Source organism: Dasypus novemcinctus, chromosome 10 (genome assembly GCF_030445035.2).
Source record: "Dasypus novemcinctus isolate mDasNov1 chromosome 10, mDasNov1.1.hap2, whole genome shotgun sequence".
Classification (NCBI taxonomy): Eukaryota; Metazoa; Chordata; class Mammalia; order Cingulata; family Dasypodidae; genus Dasypus; species Dasypus novemcinctus.
In genome coordinates, this window is record NC_080682.1 from 120,517,847 (window position 1) to 120,539,494 (window position 21,648).

The following is a 21,648-nucleotide window of genomic DNA, read 5'->3' on the forward strand; positions in this document are numbered from 1 at the left end:
ACAGAGGGCTGGGGGAACACCTCGGTGGGCACTCAAACCCGGCTGGGGGGCAGGGGCTGGACTGGGGACCCTCCCGGGGCAGGAGACCCTTGGCTAAGTCTTGAAGGGCAAAGAGGAGCTACTCAGGGAGAGATGACGGGAATGCATGTCCTGAGCAGAGAGGCAGAACCTCCACATTCAGAGAGGAATGACTGATAAGGAGGTGACAATAACAGGAAGGGCGGGGGAGTGGCTGTGGCTCAAGTGGTTGAGTGCCTGTCTCCCACAGGGGAGGTACTGGGTTCGGTTCCCAGAGCCTCCTAAAGAAGACAAACAACTAGCAGACATCGAGCAAAAAACCAAAAAGAGCAGGAAATGGATGTGGCTGACACAGTCGAGCACCTGCCTTCCGCATGGGAGGTCCCAGGTTTGGTTTGCCTGTTGCCTGAGCAGGCAACAAGCAAAAAAAAGGGAAAACAACGAGCAGACAAAGAGCGCAAACAATGAGAAAAAGAAACGAGCAAACAGACGAGGGAACCATCTTGGGGGAGGCAGAATACTATGTAAAAAAGTTAAGCGGAGGGTGGGTCAGAGGACAGAAAGAGATGGGCTGGGGGGTCGTGCAGGCCAGCAGACCCTGGGGCCTTGCATTTCCAGTGAAGGAGTGTGAGCCTTCTCCTGGAGAGGGGCAGGCGAGTCCTGCTCCGTTTCAGAGGCTCATTCTGGCGGCAGGGTGGGGGCGGATGGGCTGGGGGCCCCGGAGGTGCTCCTGCACGTTTGGGAGGAGGGACACACGGGTGGGTGTGTAACGCCTGGGAGCCTGCGCACCAGGTGTGCCATCCACGTGGCCCTGTGGTCCTCTGTCACCCCCCGCCTCGGCATGCCGAGGCGAGCCCTGCTGCCGACTCGCGGGTGAGTGACCGGCAGCGGAGCTGGCCAGAGGCAGCCAGCAGGGGTTCCTCGGGGGCCGCTGGTGCGCCCCTGCCCGCTGGGCCGGCGGCGAGGTGGCTGTGCTTCCTGGGCTGCGCCGCCCTGGCCGTGCAGAGGTGCTCAGCTGGCCTGGCACAGCCACCGCCCGTCCAGGCCCACACCTCAGGGCTGGGAGGCGGGTGGCGGTGATAGGCTGGGGGCACCCCACCCTACCTTCTCCTTTCTGGGTCACCCCTCTCTATGGGCACCCACTCTTTGGGCAACGAAGTCAGCTCTTTTTATCTTCATGATCTAATACTAGGCTGCAACTGTGCTATCCGCCTCCTGAAAAACTTAGGACATTTATCGTATTTCTTATAACCTATAACGTGGCCCATTAGGGAAGAAGAGGCGTTGGGTTTTGTAATACGAGTTTAAGGTCTGGGACCAGTGGGGGTGAGTGGTTATGAGCTTTGCATTTAGAGCCCAGATTGGGTTCATTTCTCAACTCTGCATTCACTGGCACCTGTTAGCGCCGCTGGGTGAAGGCCGTTTCTGTGGCCTGATGACTCCTGTGTGCTAGGACTTGCCATAGAGTAGCTCTTTGCATTTCCACAGTAATCCCTTCAGGCAGTTACTATCCTCTCCATTGAAGAGATGATGAAACTGAGGCTCAGAGAAATGACTTGCCCTCGTTCACCAGGCTAGTAAATTACAACACTGTTTCGAGTTTCTGACATATGCTACGATCGTATAATTCCTACCCATCTCTAAATCTTTTTAGATGAGGAGACCGGGCTTAACAAAGGGAAGGGGCTTTTTCAAGGTCACGGAGCTAAAAACTAGCCCAGGGGGCGTGGACGCCGGGATCCCTGCACAGCCGCCGCCAGCCGCGGGCTCTGAGGCGCTCCTTGGGCACCGGGGGAGCCCGATGAAATGAAAAGCGTCGGGCCGGCCTTGCCGGCGGGCGGGACCTACCCTGGATGTCATCGTTGAACATGCAGTACTTGTGGCGGTATTTGCTGAGCAGGCGGAAGGCGTTCGCATTGGCAAAGTCTTCAAACTGGATGAGGCAATTGATTCCGAACCTGTGGGAAGCAGAGGAAAGGATGCACGACCGCCTCCCAGAAGCACGTCGCTGGCAGATCCCAGCCTGCGCGGGCAGCGGGGAGGTGCGGGCCAGGGGTGGAGGGTGCAGGGGGCGTGGCTGCTTTCCCTGGGGCTTTCGCCACCCGCTCCGCTCCTGGGCTCTTGGGGAAGAGAGGGATTAGGGCGCTGCCTCTGTTATGGGCTGGTGGCTCCTACGGGCTGCAGATGGCAGATCCTGGGGGTGCTGGGAGGACCACGATGGGGCCTGAAATCCCAGCAGCTCATGCCAAACCCAAGTGCATGCAGAGAACCGGGTCCCCCATTCGCAGGGGCCTGGGAAGCCTCGTGGCCTCCTTCTTAAGCCCGGAAGCCTGCCGTTCACTAGAGACACCTCTGGTTCAAGCACTGTTCCCTGATAAGACGCAGATACGTTTGGGAAAGGTCACTAGACATAGGCTGTCACCTACTAACATCTTGGTGAGGTTGTTCTCCAACTCGAGGATATAGAAGAGTCAGTCAGTGAACATGAATAAAATGCAGATTCCTGGGCCACACCAGTGATTCTCCTGTGAGTTTGGGCAGGGCTCAGGAATCGACATATTTAACAAGCGTCCTAGGCGGGGCTGATTCCTACAGCCTGGAGAGAACTTTGGGAAACCTGGTTTGGAGGCTGAAGACAACGCCCATTGAGCTGCTTGATACATCTCGCTCAAGATCTAGGCTAGAAATGCTTCCTAGAGGTCAAGGTCAGGAAAAAGTTTATTTCCTAAAAAATGCCTGGGTTCGTTAGAGTCGTAGCGTCTGTTTTTCCTTTTTACCTTGCCTCTAAGGGAGAGCTCTGCTTACTGCTCATTTGCAGTAGACTCTCTCAGCCCAGCCTTCCCCTCTACTCCATTCTTGTTCTTTCATCCCGCTTCTGCTATTTGGTTGCATCGTGTCTCTTAGTGGAGTCTTTCTGGAAGCAAATGTGGTGTGAATTATTTAAAAAATACTGAATGCCTGGACAAGAAATAGGTTTCACCTCAAGAGTCCATTGTGACCGAGGAATAGTAATTGAGGTCATGCTCTGATCAGTGGTACGGAGAAGTGGCCTGGCTACTGTGTAGCTGCCCTGCCCGCCTGTGTGACCTGGGGCCTGGGACCAGCTGGGGACCAGCCGGGGAAGGGAAAGCTTACTCCCTTGCTAGACAAGGCGGGTGGCACACACACTTGGTGGGCCTCCTGGGCTACTGGGGGCATCTTCTTGATGATGGTCAAGAAGGGACTGAGTAGCACCGAAGGGCCCCAGAAAACATCGTTCAACCTCATGATTTTGTGCCCGGCTGAACCTATTCCCGAGAAAGGCCAGTGGGCAGGCAAATACCTGCTCCTGCCGTGGTCCCTTCAGAGCCTTAGCTTGTCGGAGCTCTTGGTGGGGGAACCTGGAAACCAGTCCATGTACTGGGGGCAGAAATGGAGAGCAGAGCCTTGCCACATCCAGTCCCAAGAGCGCCAGGCTTGGGTCAGGCGCCTTCCAGGCTGGACCAGGCCCTGCCACATATAACTGAGTGACCTTGCCCACGTCACCTCTCTTCTCTAATCTGACTCAGTTTCCCACCTGTCAGCGGTCACAACGATATCTGCCTGGCCAGCGTCTGTGAGCTGTTGTGAAGATTAAATGCTGAGGGTGATTTTTTCAAACTGTGAAGTGCCAACCACAGGCCTTCTCGGGCACAGTTCTTATTCACGGTTACAGAGCAAGTGCCGGCCGGTGGGGTGGGGACTTGCTGAGTCCCCTGAGTCCACCACCGGCCCTCTTCTCCCAGTGCTATGAATAGAAATGACAAACCCAACCTCCTGCGCACAGATACAGTGCCACGCTCGCCGGGCCAACGCTGACTGTGAATTGTTGTTCAGGGTGTGAATTTTATGTATTTGGATCGGGAGGGGAGAGCGGCACATCTCTGGTGACTGGTGACATTTTGCTGTGAATAATCCTCACAAGAATCACAGTGTTTCTGTGCAGCTGCCCTGGAGCCAAACACTGAAAAGGTCAGACAACAAAACAGCGTGACGCACGTGCTCTCCACTCCTATAAACACACACACAACTGTCAAGCAACACCACTGCTCATTTGCTGAGGTTAAAAAAAAAGAGGCAAGGACTATAAATAAATTTTTTAGTACACTATTATTATTTCATATTAAATCCAATTTTTCTATGAGATCCCCACCTCCATAGGCAAATTTTTTTTTTAACTTTTTACTTCTAAATTATTTTACATGTAGAGGATGGTTGCAGAAATAATTCAAACCCCATACAGAGAACTCCACCCTCCCCAGGTAACCAGGTCTACCGGCTTTTAAAGTTTGCCACACATGCTGTCTCATTTCACCTCTTTTACCTCCCTCCCTTCTATCTTTTTTTTTTAAACAAGCATTTGAGAGAATGATGTATATGTCATCTTCCTTGAACACTGACACATTTATTAACAGTAAGACTTGCCAACACCCGCTCTCCAGTTCATCGCACTCACCCAGGACCACTAACAAAACATGATGATGGACAACCTCCACCCCAAACGCAGAGAGCACCTACAATTGCAAGCAAGACAGTCCCTTCCATCTGCCCCGTAAGATCTCGGCCCCCTCTAATCTGAAGCAGAGAGGGCACCACCCGCCTCAGATCCTCGAGATTGAGGAATGAACAAACATTTTGCTTGACGCCCCCCATCAAGCAAAAGAGAGGGTCCAGAAAGCCACATGAGTTTAGAGCTGCAAGAACCCTCAGAGACAGTAGAGCCTGGCAGGAGGGCGGTGACTGGTTCAAGGCCACAGCGCAGAGCTGGGGGGTCGGGACCCGGGTCGCCTGCCTTCCTGGGTGACGCTCGAGCCCGTGACAGATCACAGGTAGTCTTGTCCGAGTGGCCCCTGGTCAGCTCCAGGTGGGATGGAACGGCCCGGCCTCATCTCCTCTCTCCATCTGTCCTGGAGAGATTTGGTCTTTAAAGACTCAGGGGCCCAGGCTTCTCCCCTGTAACCAAGAGCCCCCACTTGTTACCCCTGGGAGGCCTCTCAACCTTGTCCCCAGACCCCTGTGATTCTCTAAAGAGTGCAAAGGGGAATGTTGGAGAAAAACGGCGCTCACTGGGACACGGAGACTGGTATGGGCACAGGCAGAGGATTTATTGAGAAGCTCTCCCAAGAGAGGGGGTCTCGAGAACAGACTTCACTCCTGAGGGGGGGACGTGAATTCATACAGAACTTTCCTAGGTGGGGAAATGACAGTCAGTGGGAGGGGGTGGAGGGTCCAAGTGAGGTGCAGGGGCCAATAGGAAGCCCCAGAGGTGAAAACTTTCCCTTGTTTGGCCAGAGGGTGGTGGGTTGAGGAGTTAGGTTTTCTTGGAATGCTGGGGGAGCGGGAGTTCCTTTGACCTGTAGGGAGTAAAGGGTTTTTTAAAATCTCCCTTTGATATGCAGGTAGTGAAGGTCTCCATCTCCCTTTACTCTTGTCTCCACGTGGTTTCTTTGTTCAACCTTCGGGGAAGTGCCTGCCCTCAGACATGTAGGCTTATGCAGGACGGGGGCTGCCTTTCCCCAGTGCATATCAGGGGACCTGAGCTCCAGCGTGTTAATTATGGCAAGCCTCTAACAGGGAACACGCCTCCCAAGGGTTTACGGGAAGGTGGATGGTCCAGGCGCCTCTCGCAGCGCTGCCTCCTGGCGTGACACTCCCCTGGCCCGGTGCCCACACCCGTGTCGGGTGCCTGAACCCCCGCGGCATTACTGCCTGTGTGTAGTATAAATATGTATTTTCTGTATAAGACGTGTAAGGCTCTACAGATACATCTGTGAGTGTGCATAGTGTGGTGAGGGGCGGTCCCCAGCCCGGGCCCCCCCCCTCGGCCCCCACCACTACTTAGATCTCTCAGGAGGGCTCCGCTACCTGAGCCACATCCGCTTCCCTCCTCTCCACTTTTGATGTAACTTTTCTGTAATTTAAAACTTCTTTAAAGTTTATGATATGAAAAAAAAGAGTACTCCCTTATGTAGCCACCTTAATTGCAGTTATCAAGTTCAATAAACTTAACATTGATATAAAGCTTGCAGTCTATACTTCAATTTTTTCATATGTTCCAATAATGCCCTTTCGGGCACTTTCCATGGAGCAGTTTTGAAATGCTCTAGAGTATAACCTCATTAAATCAGTTCCTTTATTGCTAACTCGGAATTGCATAAAAGGCTCTGTGGATGACCCATCCAGCAACCTGACTCAGAATTCCTAGACCTCCTTGGATACAGGGGCCTCCTTTTCACCTTGAACACCGTCCTCATAGCTGCTCCACGGACCTGTCACCGCCAGGAGCTGCTCCTACTCTAAGGTTTCACTGCCCTGTGCCAGCCTCTGGCCCCAGGCTCTCCTGCTGCCCCTCACTTCCAGGGTTCTTTGTCTGTATCAAGAACTCTGGGTTCTTCACCGCCTTCTCCCAGCTCCTTGGTTTCCTCCCACAGGGCTTTTCACAAAGTCAGATTACTATTCAGTCTGAACCAATGGTGATCACTTCAATCACTCTTTTAGTTTCATCCACCCATCCATCCATCCATCCATCCATCCATCCATCCATCCATCCATCCATCCATCTATCCATCCATCCATCCGAAAGCATCTATTAAGCTCCTCCGGTGTGCTGATACTGTGGTTGTTCAATAAATGTTTCAGGAAAGGGTGGATAAATGGAGGAGCTGGTGGAAATTTAGTGTTGTGAGTTTGCCTGCCAACTTGTTGAACTAATTAAGAGCCAATTAGGAACAAAAACAAAATTTCAAAGTGAAAATGTAAATGGCTGAGGTAGAAAAAAACTTTCTCAAACTCCATAAATTACCTTCAACTCATTCATGTACATACATATACAAGTAATGAACCTTGACCATAACATGAATTCCAATGCTAATTATTAATAGCCTATTCATTAAGACACTACCACAAACAACAACAAAAATAGCTAAGCTTCAACTGAGAACACTGGGCATCGCAGTGAACTCTTACATTAGCTCAATTTGTCTTCACACCACCTGATGAAACAGGCGCTATTTTCAGAGAGGGAAACCGGAGCTGCGGATGTTGTTATTCGCCCTGGACTATTTATTCCACCCTAGGAAGCGTGCTGGAGCTGGAATCTGAACCCGGCTCTCTCTGACTCCAGAACCTGCCTTAGTTTAGTTTTAATGGTAACATGGACTTGTAATAGGGAGTTAAGGCTTAAACTGTACCGAGTTTGATGGAAAAGTTTTGGTAATACATGTGGTGACGGTAGCACAACACTGTGGTTGTAAGTAACAGCACTGAACTGTATATTTGGAAGTGGTTTCAAAGGGAAAACATAGGTCATATATATGTACAAGAATAAAAATTAACAAAGAAAAAGAGAAAACTAAATGAGCAATAAAGCTGCGCCCCCCCCCCCCATTGGGAAAGACAATACTGTGTGGTTAAAGAAAAAAAAGCTGGACGGGGAGACAGGAAAACTTTGTTCTTTTTCTCTGTCTGCCACAGCTAAGCACAAGTCCTGCGGGAATCTCCTGTCCCTCGCTGGGACTCAGTTTCCCGCTCTGGGAGGACTGTGGTTGCAGCAGGAGCTGCTTAATTAAGGGGGCTGGACTAGATACGCGGCCAGCTTAGCTCAGGTATCTCCACTAGTCCAGAGCAGTGAGGTCTGACCGTCCTAGGAAGGGCACCCTGTGATGGGAAATTTTGGACAGTCAGTGTTTCCAGGTCCTTTGAGCTTAAACAAACCAGTCGAGCAGAGGGAGCAGGATGGAAGGGTCCCGGCTCAGGGCCCACAGCTCGGGGCAGTGTGTGGTTTCCTGGTGCTGGTGCTGACAGCTCGTTGCCGCCCTCCTGCCCCGTGCTGGGGAAGCTCCTGCTCTGTCCCCTCCTGCCCTTTGGAACTCCTCCCCCTGAAGCCCTGGCAGTGGCCGAGGAACATCTGAGGCTCCTCCAGGGGAGAATTCCTGCAGGGGAGAAAGAGGTACCTCCCCACGCCTGGACTCTCGACCTTGGGGACTCAGCTGGGAAGCAACCCGGGATCTGCCAGGGAAAGCACCCCAAGGCCAGGGCTCACCGGGAGTCACCAGGCTGATGGGGAGACAGAGGAGTACGTTTCCCTCGTGCTCAGGCAAGGGGAGGCTTGCACGGGCTGACCTGCACCCGGAGCTCTGGGGAGCTGTGCACGGCAGGTGAGGAACCTCAGGAGGGCCAACGAAGTGGCCGCTGCCACCTGGGCTCCAGGCTTCCCAGGGTAAGAAGGGTCAGGGTGGCTGTCTGCCCTTCCCCAGGACCGTGTGTAGCCAGAGGGACGTCGGTGACACAGAACATTCCAGAGGCTGCAGACCTGTTTTCTGTTTCACAGGGCAGGAACTGCCATTCTTTCAAACACCTGGGTCTGACCTCTTTCAGGCCTGAACAAACATGAGCAAGCTGGGAAGAGCAGGTGCAAAAAGAATGACTAAAAGTTTCCACTCACATTTCCATGCGAGTCCACTCTGTTGTCCCAAGTGAGAACACCCGCACAAGACTCCCAGAGCAGAGGATTCAGGGAGAATGCTGGTTGTAACTCAATGGAAAGCCATTTCGTTTATGTTTTCTTTCCAGGAACTGGAGTTGACAGAATCGTGAAAGCTCTAGGTTTCTGCTTCTACTTTGCATAGTCCACTAAAATCGAGTCCCCTTAGGTGCTCTCAGAAAGAATTTGGGAAACTTTGCATATTACACATGCAATGCAGATGAAAGGCTCTGAAAAGTCCTGCATTACAGGGAACTAAGCATTTTCTAAATTTATTTGACCAGGGACTTTACCTGCTGCAGCCCGCCCTCCCCTCCTAGGGTGGAGCACACTTTGAGAGACACAGCTCTGCAGAAGGAACTTTGTACCAGGCGGGACAGGTGGATTCGGAGTCAGGCCATCTCTTGCTGGGATTTCTGTTATCACTTCTGGCCAGGATTCCATGGAGAGTGCTCTTACCTCCCCAGGTTCCCCTCCCTCCTCCAATCTATCCTCCACATCTCCTAAACACCAATCTGGGCAGGCCGCTCATTTCCTGAAAATCTTCAGAGGGCTCTGGGGCTTCTGGGATTCTGTCCAAGCTCTGTGGCCCCAGCCTTACCCCTCAACATCCCTCCCATGTCTTCCAACACTCTAGGCACATTTTGCTGCTTCCCCACTGCTGTGGGCCCTTGCACTGCCCTGGGTCTTTGCTCAACTTACTGGCCCAGAAGTCCCGTCTTTCCCAGGCCAACTCCTACTCACACTGCAAGGTGGGCTCAGATGCTGCCTCTTCTAGGAAGCCTTCCATGACTATCTCCTTCCCTATCCTCTGGATAGTACTAACTCTTTTCTGAGGTCCCGTGATATTCTGGGCAGACCTTATACTAGCACTTATCACACTGTATCCCAATTATTTATGCACATCTCTGTTTCAAATTCAATAAAGAAAAGTATTGGGCAGCATATCCTCTTTGTGCCAGGAATAACTCCAGGTATGATACAAAAATTCAACAAGCATTTCTAAGTCTGCTTTGAACAAGGCACTGTCTTCACTGCACAGAAAACACTACCAGGATCTCAGTCCAATGGGGACACAGAAAGTAAAAAAGCAGCGTGACAAGGATATCAGAGGCACATGCTCCGTCACTGGAGGCCTCTGAGAGGCAGACACCTTTGCGCAGCACAGAACCAGCGATGAGCCTCGGAGAGAAGGGCCTTGGAGGATGAGCACAGTTCACGGGCAGCCTGTGTGGGAGGGCCTGGGGGAGGGAGAGGGCCCCTCAGCAGAGGGGACGGCGTGTCCTGTGCATGAGGGAGCACGGGGCCTTCCTGGAGCTGCAGGGAAGTAAGGAGAGCTGGAGCCTGGGTGGGGGGTGGAAACGGGAGGCGGTGGGAAGGGCATGGCTGTGCGGGAGTCCAGGGGCCAAACCTTTAGAGCCCGCGTGTCCAGGCACAGGGAGCCTGGACGGTCTGGAGGCAGGCGGACCACCGCGGGGCTTGGGCAGGAAAGCAGCGTGCATTTTGGAACGTTCCGGCAGCCAAGCGGGTGAGTGGATGGACAGCTGGGAGGCCGTCCTGGGCACAAGGAGGCATGCGACCCAGCAAGGCATCACGACGTCCTGGGGCAGGGTGAGGGGGACCTGAGGGAGAGCAGGGGCTGGGTGAAAAGGTTTTAGGGAGAGAACAGCCGGTGTGGAGGAACGGGGGCGTGTGGAGAGGAGAGCGCCCGGGATCAGGCCGTGCGGCCCTGCCACTGGGCGAGGCGGGATCGTGATCGCAGGGGGGCTGCTTAGCCCCCGTCCTCCCTCCTTCGCGGGTAACGGAGCGGGGGAACTGCCGCTCTCACACCCTGTTGTGAGAAATGAACGCCTGATGCACAAAAAAAGCCTGGCAGGTGGTGGGCACTGCCCGCCTGGGGCTATGATTACCACGTGCAAGGTGAGGGAGGAGGCGCCCGGGTGGGTGGAGGGTGCCCGCTACTCCCCGCGATTCGCAGGGGGAAGGGAAGCATGCTGGCTAGGTAAGGCGGGCTCGGGCACGCGGGGTCTCCGGGGCTGGGCACACCTGATGAACACGCTGGATTCCCCAAGACGCTCAGGGCGCTGCCAGGAGCCGAGGGCGTCTGCAGGGACAGCGCGTGGAGTGAGAGGGGAGCGCGGCAAGGACCCAGCCCGGGGGACACCCACTGCCCAGGACCGGGGTGCAGAGGAGTCCAGCACAGGAAGGTGAGCAGGGGACCTGGGCTGCAAGGGGAGCCTCCAGAGCAGCCGTGGTCAACCGTATGCTGGAGTTAGTGTTTAGAAGGCCAGTGGAGGGGAGCGGTTGGGGCTCAACTGATAGAGCATCCGCCTACCATACGGAGGGTTCAGGGTTCAAACCCCGGGCCTCTTGGCTTGTGTGCTGAGCTGGCCCACGTGCAGTGCTGATGCGTGCAAGGAGTGCCGTGCCATGCAGGGGTGTCCCCCGCGTAGGGGAGCCCCACGCACAAGGAGTGCGCCCCATAAGGAGAGTCGCCCAGCGCGAAAGAAAGCGCAGCCTGCCCAGGAATGGCGCCGCACACATGGAGAGCTGACACAACAGGATGATGCAACAAAAAGAGAGACGCAGTTTCCTAGTGCCACCAGATAATGCAAGTGGACACAGAAGAACACACGGCGAATGGACACAGAGAGCAGACAACGGGGGTAGGGGGAAGGGGAGAGAAATAAATTTTAAAAAGAAGAAAAGAAGGTCATCTGTGATCCTCGAGGACTACTTGCTGCTAAGCGGTGTGGCAGAGCCCTAGGGCAGGGGGTATGTAGAAACGAGGGGGCAGGGGTGGCAGTGGTGACTTGGCTGTGGACACCTGGCCATAGGGGCGGGGGGCTGACAGCCGCTGCGGGATGCAGCACTGACGCGTTGGTTTAGAGATGACAGGTGTGCCCTGCGGTCGGGAGCGGGTGTGGAGGCGGGAGGTATGAGGGGCACGGGGAGCTGGCCGGGGATGTGGAGACCACGCGGTGCTCTCCTCGGGGCTCCCGGCCTGGGGGGGCCGGCCACGAGGGCTCAGCCCGCAGCTCCACCCCGACGAGTGGGACGCAGCGACGCCGACGCCGGCTGCTGAGGGTGGGAAGTGGGGGAGGTCGGGGGTCAGGGAAGTCATGGGGACGCCAGGAGACTCTCCTTTGGGTGGGGACACTGGAAACCGTGGATTGGAGCGCGCGGGCATCCTGAGCCCGCGTGAAGGCCGGGGATGGGGCGCCCTGAGTCCCTTCGCACACACCCAGCCAGTTCCGCGGGACTGGCTTGTTCTGCGTGGCCTCGAGGAACACAGCGGGGCGCGGGCGAAGCTCCAAGCACACAGACTGCAGCGCCACAGAAGGCGGAGGCTCCAGGCGCCCGACGGGGAGAGGCTGCGCGCACCGGAGGGGACTCGTGGCCGCGGGAGCGATGCTGCGCGCGGAAGCCGTGGGAGGGTGCCAGCCGTGAGGGCGGGCCTGGGGGGGGGGCGTGAAGGTGGGCCTGGGGGGGGCCGTGAGGGCGGGCCTGGGGGGGGCCGTGAAGGCGGGCCTGTGGGGGGGCGTGAAGGCGGGCCTGTGGGGGGGCGTGAAGGTGGGCCTGGGGGGGTCGTTAGCCTCGGGGCTGTGAGGGCGGGCCTGGGGGGGGCGTGAAGGTGGGCCTGGGGGGGGGGCGTGAAGGCGGGCCTGGGGGGGGCCGTGAAGGCGGGCCTGGGGGGGGCGTGAAGGTGGGCCTGGGGGGGTCGTGAGCCTCGGGGCTGTGAGGGCGGGCCTGAGGGGGGCGTGAAGGTGGGCCTGGGGGGGGGGCGTGAAGGCGGGCCTGGGGGGGGCCGTGAAGGCGGGCCTGGGGGGGGCGTGAAGGTGGGCCTGGGGGGGTCGTGAGCCTCGGGGCTGTGAGGGCGGGCCTGGGGGGGGGGCGTGAAGGTGGGCCTGGGGGGGGGCGTGAAGGCGGGCCTGGGGGGGGCCGTGAGGGCGGGCCTGTGGAGGGGCGTGAAGGTGGGTCTGGGGGGGGTCGTGAGCCTCGGGGCTGTGAGCGTGGGCCTGGGGGGGGCCGTGAGGGCGAGCGGGGGGGGGGGGGGTGAGGCCGTGAGCGCGGGCCTGGGGGTGTCGTGAGCGCGGGCCTGGGGTGTCGTGAGCGCGGGCCTGGAGGGGGGCCGTGAGCGCGGGCCTGGGCGGCGTGAGCGCGGGCCTGGAGGGGGGCCGTGAGCGCAGGCCTCGGCGGCGTGAGCGCGGGCCTGGAGGGGGGCCGTGAGCGCGGGCCTGGGTGGCCTGAGCGTGGGCCTGGGGTGTCGTGAGCGCGGGCCTGGGCGGCGTGAGCGCGGGCCCGGGGGCCTTCCCTGCTCCAGGCCGGGAGATGCGCGGCCGTGCCGCCTGGCGGGCCGCGGGCGCGGCGCCTGCACGCTGGCCTGAGGGGAAGCGCCATCCTCCCCAGCAGGGTGACAGGAAGCGGCGCCGGCTGAGGCGGGGGTCAGGAGAGCGCGGCCCTTCCTCGGCCCCTGCCCGGAAGGGCCAGCCCAGTCACGCTGAAGACGCTTGAGGGATGGCGAGGATTTCCCCCGGAACTCCCCGTTTGCTGAGCTCGCGGGCGAGCACGCGCATGGCGCCGGCGTCCCAGGGCGGGAAGAGCAGGGCGCGACCCGCCGACCCCTGACCTCGCAGGGTCGCGCTGAGGCTGCCCCCGGGCACGCGGCCTCAGCCTCGGGCTCCTGCTCTCCGAGTCGGGCACTTCTCCCAGCCGCCGACCCCCGGGCTGGCGCGGGGCCTCCCGCCTGTGTGGCGCCTGCATGGCCGTGGAGGGCACTTGTCAAGCCGCCGCCGCCACGGCGTCCTCCGGCAGCTTCCCTGCTTAGTTTGGTGCATTAGGGTCGATCTGTTCGAGGATACTGCTGTGGTATTTGGACCAGTCAGTCTGTCATTTAATCCCACCTCGAGCTGCCCCTCTCTCCTAGAACTGGCTAAGTCTACCTTGAGTTATCACCGTGAGTCTGGGGGTAGGGGGAGAGGGAGAGGTTGGGTGGCAACCAGTCTAAGTTTGGGGCTTTCCAGATCCGAGTGAGCCAAAGGTAGAGAAGGGAGAAGGAAAAAGACCGGCCCATGCGGGTGATGGACTGGATCAGAGTAAGCACTAGACCAGAAGCTGCTGAAAGCTGGGGCTGCGCTATTTACTTATTTTCTGAGGTATGGGGACCAGGAATTGGGGTCCTTCTATGTGGGTAGCTGTCGTTCAACCACTGAGTCATATTGGCTCCCCTGAGTTGGTTTTATCATTTCTTTTGCTTGTTTTTTAGTTAGTTTGTTTTTTCCTTTTTCAGGAGGCACTGGGAAGGGAACTCATGTGGTAGGCAGGTGCTCAACCTCTTGAGCCACATCCGCTCCCCTGGGGCTGTGTCTTACCATTACAGGCAGGTCCTGGAACTCAGGAAGGCCTGAAGATGAGCTTCAACTGATGCCCTCTTGCCCCTGCTCTGGGCACATAGGCTTCAGAGCCCCGTGATGGAGGACCAAACAGGCTTTACCCTCTTCCCTGCTATATACCCGGTGCCCTAAGCTTTGGCAGGCTCAGTAATATTTTTTGCACAGATGAATGCATGAGCAAACAGAGGCCAGAGAACGGCCCCCTCGTGGGCATGCCCAGTCCAGTAAGCCATTCGCAGCTCCCTGTGGCGCCATGGGCTCCTCCCTAGGCAGTTATCTTCATCTCACTGAACTGACCGCTCCTCTCTCACCCCCAGGATTCATGAATGAGCACCAGCTGCCGGGAGTGTTTTCCCAGCGAGGGTGGGAAAGCAGGTCCTTCGCAGTATCTGTACTAAAAAAAGAAAAAAAGATAAAAAGAAAAAGAAATGCATAGCTTTTGGGATCAGGAGTTAGGGCATGTCCAGACTCCTCCAATTTCTAGCTGGGTGACTCGGGATAATTCATTTGACCTCTCTGAACCTGAGTTGCTTGATCTCTAAGGGTTTCTGTGATAATTAAAGATAAAGCACCCAGCATGGAGCATGGAGTAGGTGATTTGTAAAAATGAGTTTGCCAGCTCTTTCCTGAAGGTCATGACTTTTAAAAATCAACTAAATGTCCCACGTCCATTGACCACCTGATTTCTCCAATAAGCCTTGATAGAAACTCCAGGTAGGGTCATTAACTAGGCATGTAATCCAACCCCCAATCCAGGTAGGGTCATTAACTAGGCATGTAATCCAACCCCCAAGACCTGCAGAAATTATTTGAGCATCCGTTTTCTCCCCCTAGTAGATTGCCAGCTACTTGAGGGCAAGGACTATTTCCGGTTATTGCTATGCTCAATAAATACTTGTCCAATGAATGAATGAATACATGAATGAGTAAACAAATGCCTGGATGCTGTCCTCAACTAGTCTCTATTATCTCATGTGTCCATATTATATAATCTCAGGGACAACTGCATTTTTCGCGGCAGGCAGAGAAGGCACATGATAAATACAAGCTGAAGGAAACTTGGAGTTAATTTTCATGTATTTTGTGAGTAAGAATAAACAACTGGATTGATTCTCCTTAATTTCCTACTATTTCCTCATTATCTACAATGTCTGGCCACTAACCAGAGGCACAACCTTGGGGAAATAATTTTCTCTGTTGGTCTCTGCTCCCCGTCTATAAAGGGAGGGATTTGGATCAAATGATCAGGTTCTTCCTTGCTCATGAATTTAAGACTGTGAGATTGCACCCACAGAGACGGACAGCTGGGAAAACGTGAATGGTCAGATACAGAATGAACCACAGAAGGAATCCCTAAAATTCAGTGTGTATGAAAACGCCGAGAGGGGCTCAGAATCTAAACACACCCTCGAGTCATTACAATCAGGGCTTCCAGGGACAGTGTATTGCTCACCACACACAGCCGTTTTCAATTAAAATAAAACCCTTGAACTCTCTTTGTGGTCTGGATGCCAGGAGCCTAGGGGCTTTCTTCTGTTGATACCGTTTTAAAACCAGCAGGAGAAGCTTGGAGCCAGAGTGTGAACTCTTCCCCTGGGGGTCTGCTGAGCTGGCTGGGGCTTGCAGCTCTTTGAGAGGCCTGCAGGAGGCGCCCAGCTCTGGTTTACGATGGGGCCACAGGAGAGCTGGCCTCAAGGTGGTTTAAAAGGCACAGCCAAGGCACTGACCAGGACCTTGGCAAATTAAGAGGATGCTTCCTTTGCTGCCAGAAGCTAGAGAGCTTTGACAACGGGAGCTGGTGACTCCCTGTGGTGAGGACGGGTGGGCACTGATCTTGCCTTCTCTGCTGGAGAGAGGACGTGAGAACGTGGAGTAGAGCAGCTTTCCGAGGCTCCTCCTCCCATGTGTGCCCCTGGCCTCCTGTTTCACTAGGGTGTCTGGGACAGGCTGGGCCATCTTTTTTTAAACTCTTCATTGAAGTAACATCTATAAAACACCTAATATCTCATTTAAACCACTTTCAAGTGTACAATTCAGTGGTATTAATCATATTCACAGTATTGTGCTCCCATCACCAACATCCATTACCCAGACTTTTTCATCACTTCAAAGAGAAACTCTGCACTAGTTAAGCAATAATTTCCCCATCCCCTTGCACTATCTTTGTTCATACAAAAGAACAAAGATAGTGAGTATCTAATTTAAAGGGTGGGTTCTGTAGTGAGACTCCCTGGGTTCACAATCTGGCTCCAAGGTTCACTAAATGTGTGACCTTGAGCAAGGTCCCTAATCTTTCTCATCTGTGACAGGCGGGTTCATTTGATAAATATTTACTGAGAACTCACTCTGCCTCGGTGTTGTTCTAAATACCTGAGATACAGCAGTGAGCAGAATAGACAAAGATCCCTTCCTGGAACTCAGGTTTTAGTGGGAGAGGACAATAATTGTGCCAATTTAATAGGATTGTTGTGTGGGTTAAATGATTTAATGTCTATGAATTGCTTTACTGTCCATAGCAGCCCAGGTCAGCCTAGCCCCAAATTCATCAGATGTGGAAGGATGGGATCCTTGCTAATGTTTATTTATTTATTTTTAAATGCAACCGTTGGCAGGAACTCTGAGTAAGAATTGCTACTTAATTCACTATATATATAATTCACTGATTTCCCCATCTAATTACAAAAGAAACGCCTGCACAGAAACAAAATTATAGAAATGAGTGCCTTAGAAAACAAAAAGCCTGCCAATTCCATCCCTGAAATGGAATCATTGTTAACAGTTTGGTGTATATACATACAGATATTTTTTCCCTTGCATAACTCATTCGGATGGAATCATTTTTTAAAATAATTTTTGTGAGTTGTTACCCAACTTTATACATGGGGATTCTGCTAGTCCTTGGGTGTGTCTATTCCAATCGCATATTCTAGACCTGGGGAAACGGCCGCGAAGAAGCTTGGGAGCCCACTGCCCCCATTATGAGTGGACCTGAGCTAAAACTCCATTGACCACCTGCCCCATAAGCCCCTGCTCTGATGGGTGGACCCTACTGGCATTCAGGGCAGCTGGGAGGAGGGGGGACAGGATGCGTTTTTGGCAGTGCAGTAGGTTCCTTCCCAAGGGGCCTGGCCTTCCCGCCACCCCATGGGTCTTGGGTCTATAAACTGTCTCATGTCTGGGAATTCTGTGTAGTCTATGAATAGTGATAGTTCTGTTTCTTCATTTCTATTTCTTTTCTGGTTTTTCTGCACTAGTTAGGGTCTCTAGTACTAGAATAGAAGTCAGAGTGAGTCACCTTACCCTCCAGATATCAGTGGGAATCTTTTTTTTCCAGTGAGGCCAGTAGTTTATTAGGAAAATTAGAGAAGAGAAATGGGAGAAAATAGCAGATTATGGGTCCCAGGAAGAGGGGAAAAGGGCTGGAAAGGGGTAAAAAGGGCTGATTTATAGATTACATTCCAGATCACAAATCCCAGGTCTATTTGCATGTTAATCTGGGCAGGGGAGAAAGGGCAAACAGTGCCGAATAGTCAACTTCTGGACTTGCTTTTTAAGCCATTAATTATTCTGCCCCTTTTTAATGTTCAGGGGAGGAACCCCAGCTGCTTGCTGTTTTGATTGGTTACCCCACCCATCAATTCCCTGGGGGAGGCCCAATGGCAGCGCTCCTTGAGAACATCTGGAGCTTTTCCTTGATGGCGGAGGAAACCCCGTTGGAAACGGGGAATTCTCGCGAGGTTCCTCCAGCCGCCGTCTTGTAGGGTCGTCCTGCAGGGGGCGGTTTCCACCGCCACGTGTTTCATGGCGGCGTTTTTCTGCTAGGTCCCAGATTCCTCTCTTTATTCCCTGATCTAGCCTGCCCCACATTGAATAATGATTGTTCTTATACTATAATATTGTTATTTTACATTTATCTGGTCTACTCCGGCTCTTTTTTGGTTACTGTTTTCATGGTATACCTTCTACAAATTTTCACTTTTACCCTGGTTGTCTCCTTATTGTCTGAAGTGTCTTGTAGACAACATACAGGCGGCTCATATTTTTTTTATCCAGTCTATCAGTCTGTGTCTTTTGATCGGGGTGTTCAATCCATTAACGTTCAGTGTTATTACTGAAAAGGCTTATGTTTTACCATGAAGGATGATGTTTGTTCTGGGTATTTATTTCTTGAGATATTCTTTATCAACTAAAGAAAGGTACCATTACTTCCAAATTTCCTGAATTTAGAAACTAAAATGATGAAAGTGAAGTTTATCAAATGCTATTTTTGCATCTATTGAGATGACCACATAATTTTTTTCCTTACCTGTTAATACATTGAACTATGTTAAATGTCTTTTAATGTTGCTATTATTGCAATGCTGGGTAAATTTGGTTTGGCTGTGATGGATTATTAGCATCCTTTTATACACTGTTGGACTCAGTGTGCCACATTTTGCAAAAGAGTTTTATATTTATCTTTTTAAAAAAAGCTTTATTTATCCCCCACCCCCTCGTTGTTTTGCACTTGCTGTCTGCTGTCTGTGTCCATTCACTGTGTGTTCTTCTGTGTCTGCTTGTCTTCTCTTTAGAGGGCACTGGGAACTGATCCTGCGACCTTCCGGAATAGGAGAGGCACTCAATCTCTTGTACCACCTCAGCTCCCTGATCGGCTGTGTCTCTTATTGTCTCTCCTCTGTGTCTCTTTTGCTGTGTCATCTTGCTGTGCCGGATTTCTGCTCCGGCCAGCTTGCCCTGCAGGCCAGCACTCCATGTGGGCCAGCTTGCTGCACAGGCCAGCTTGCCCTCACCAGGAGGCCCTGGGAATTGAACCCTGGACCTCCGATATGGTAGACGGGAGCCCAGTCGTTTGCACTACATCCATTTCCCTATATTTATCTTCATGAATGAGATTGGATGTACTTTTCTTTCTGGTAATGTTCTTTTGTGTGTGTGTGTGAGTACTTTTTTAATTTTATTTTTTATATCCAGCTTATACTAGATAACCTACTAACTATGTTGCAAAGTTACATAGTTGCAAAGTTTTCTCTCTCCTTTTGTTCTCTTGAAGAGTTCATACAAGATGGGACTTGTTTCTTCAAAATTTTCGTAAAACTTGTTTATAAAATCATGTGGGTTTAATCTGGTCTGTGTATGTAGATTTAAAATTACTTTATCGATTTCTTTAATGGTTATATATGTCTATTCAAGTTTTCTAGTTTTTCTGAAGTCCGTTTTGGCAATTTATATTTTTCTAGGACTTAACTCATTTCATCTAAGCTTCAGATTTATTGGCATAATGTTGTTCAAATTATCGTCTCTAAAATATTAAGCTGTATTTGAAGTTATATCCCATTTCCATGCTTGTTACTGTTTATTTTTGTCTTCCCCTTTTTCTCCTACTCAATTTTTTCAGAGTTTTGTCTACTTAAATTAATCTTTAAAAAGACACATTTTTCTGTCATTATTGATTCTCACTGTTTTATCTTTGTTCTGTAATTTAATTTCTGCTCTTATCTTTCCTATCTCTTTCCTTCTACTTTTTAGGATTTATTCTATTTCCCTAACTTATTAGCTTGCAGGTTATGTCATTAATTTTCAGGCAGACATTCTTGTTTTCTATTAAAAGCATTTAAGGTGGTAAATGTTCTTTTACCTAGTAGATTTGCTATGAAATAATTACATTATTGTTCAGTTCTAAGTATTTTATAAAAGAATTTCCAAATTCTACTACGATTTTTTTGAGTTGTTTTGAGATGAATTTTTAGATTCTCAAATGTATGGATTTGTGAAATATCTTGTAGTTTTTTTCCAGTGTAACTGCAGCATGATTAGAAAACACAGTTTGTGTAATACTGTATTTGAAATTTATTGAGACTTGCTTTATGTCTTAGCAAGTGATCAACTTTTGTAAATGTTCCATGTAATCTTGAGGAGAATGTGCATTTTCTAACTGTGGGGCAGAGTTTTATTCAGGCATATTAGACGAAGCTTGTTAATCAAGCTGTTTGTGTCTTCTAACCCTCACTGTTTTTGTCTGTTTTTGGTATTACTGAGAAATGCTTGTTGAAACCTCCTGGAATGATCATCATGTATACTAATTTCTCGTTTAATTCTTTAACTTTTGTTCTTTATACTTTAAATGTATACCTTTATACTTCAGAAAAAGTCTTCTTTGGCAGACTGCACGTTTTATTGCTCATTCATGGGTCCTCTTCATCCCTAATAATGCTTTTTGCTTTAAATTCTAACTTGCCTCAGAGATAACCTGGTGAATGTAGTTCCATCCTTTTACATTCAGTCTTCCTTAATTCTTCTTTATTAGAGAGACTGTACAGAAAAAACATGCAGCAAATTCAGACTTCCCATAGAACTACCCCTCACTACACACTTTTCCCTATCATTAAAACTTTACATCAGTGTAGTACCTCTGTAAAAAATGATGAACCAATATTGTCATAATTATGCTATTAACTATAGCCCATAGTTTATATTAGGGTTTAACTTTTGTGTTGTACAGTCCTATTTTTAAAAAATATTTTATTCTAGTAACATATATATATAACTTAAAATATCACCTGTCGACCACATTGAAATATGTGATTCAATAGTGTTAGTTATAGTCATAATGTTCTGCTATCATTATCGAAACTCCATTACTCCAAACAGAAACTCTGTACCAATTAAGCCAATTAATCTCTATTCCCTACCGACACCCTGGGCACTGGTGATCTGTATTCTAATTTCTGACTCTATAAATTTACTTATGGGAAGCGGATGTGGCTTAAGCAATTGGGCTCCCATCTACCATATAAGAGGTTCAGGATTTGATTCCTGGGGCCTCCTGGTGAAGGCAAGCTGGCTCGTGTTGCAAGCTGGCCCATGTGCAGTGCTGGCCTGCGCGGAGCGCTGGCCCGTGTGGAGTACTGCCCCACACAGGAGTGCTGGCCCATGCCGAGAGCTGGTGCAGCAAGATGACGCAACAAAAAGAGACATAGAGGAGAGACAATAAGAGATGCAGCAGATGAGGAAGCTGAGGTGATGCAAGGGAATGATGGCCTCTCTCCAACTCCGGAAGGTCCCATGATTGGTTCCCAGAGCCGCCTAATGAGAATGCAAGCAGACACAGAGGCACACACAGTGAAGAGACACAGAGAGCAGACAATGGGGCGGGGTGGGGGGGGGGGTGGGGGGGAGAAATAAATCTTAAAAGAAAAATTTCCTTATTCTGATGATCTCAGATCAGTGAGATTATACAATATTTGCTATCTTGTGTTTGGCCTATTTCATTCAATACAATATCTTGATGAAAATCCATGTTGTCACAAGTATTAGAATGTCATTCCTTTTTATGGTTGAATAATATTCCATTGTGTGTGTATATATATCTATATATACATCAATCTATGTATGTATATCACATTTCTTTTTTCATCTGTTCATTGATTGAGGACATGTGAGTTGCTTCCACCTTTTTGGCAACTGTAATGCTGCTATAAACATCAGCGTGCAAATGCCTGCTGAAGTGCCTGCTTTCAGTTCTTTTAGGCATGTACCTAGAAGTGGGATTGCTGGTTCATAGAGTAATTCTACACTTAACTTGATGGGGAACTGCCAAACTGTTTTCCACAGTGGCCACATTTTATATACCCACCAACAATGAGAGTTCCTATTTCTCCGCATCCTCTCCAATACTTATTTACCATGTTTTTAATAGTACTCATTCTAGGGGGTGTGAAATGGTTTCCCTTTGTGGCT

General features: G+C 51.4%; 1 protein-coding gene across 1 annotated transcript in view; it reads right to left on the reverse strand.

Moving 5' to 3' along the window:
- The window catches only part of ME3 (malic enzyme 3), a 191,284-nt gene that overhangs the window by 15,272 nt on the left and 154,364 nt on the right, over nucleotides 1-21,648 (reverse strand). The window contains exon 7 of the mRNA XM_004455255.3: nucleotides 1,867-1,976. Within this exon, the coding sequence (XP_004455312.2) occupies nucleotides 1,867-1,976 (110 nt within the window). The remainder of the gene's footprint in view (nucleotides 1-1,866; nucleotides 1,977-21,648) is intronic.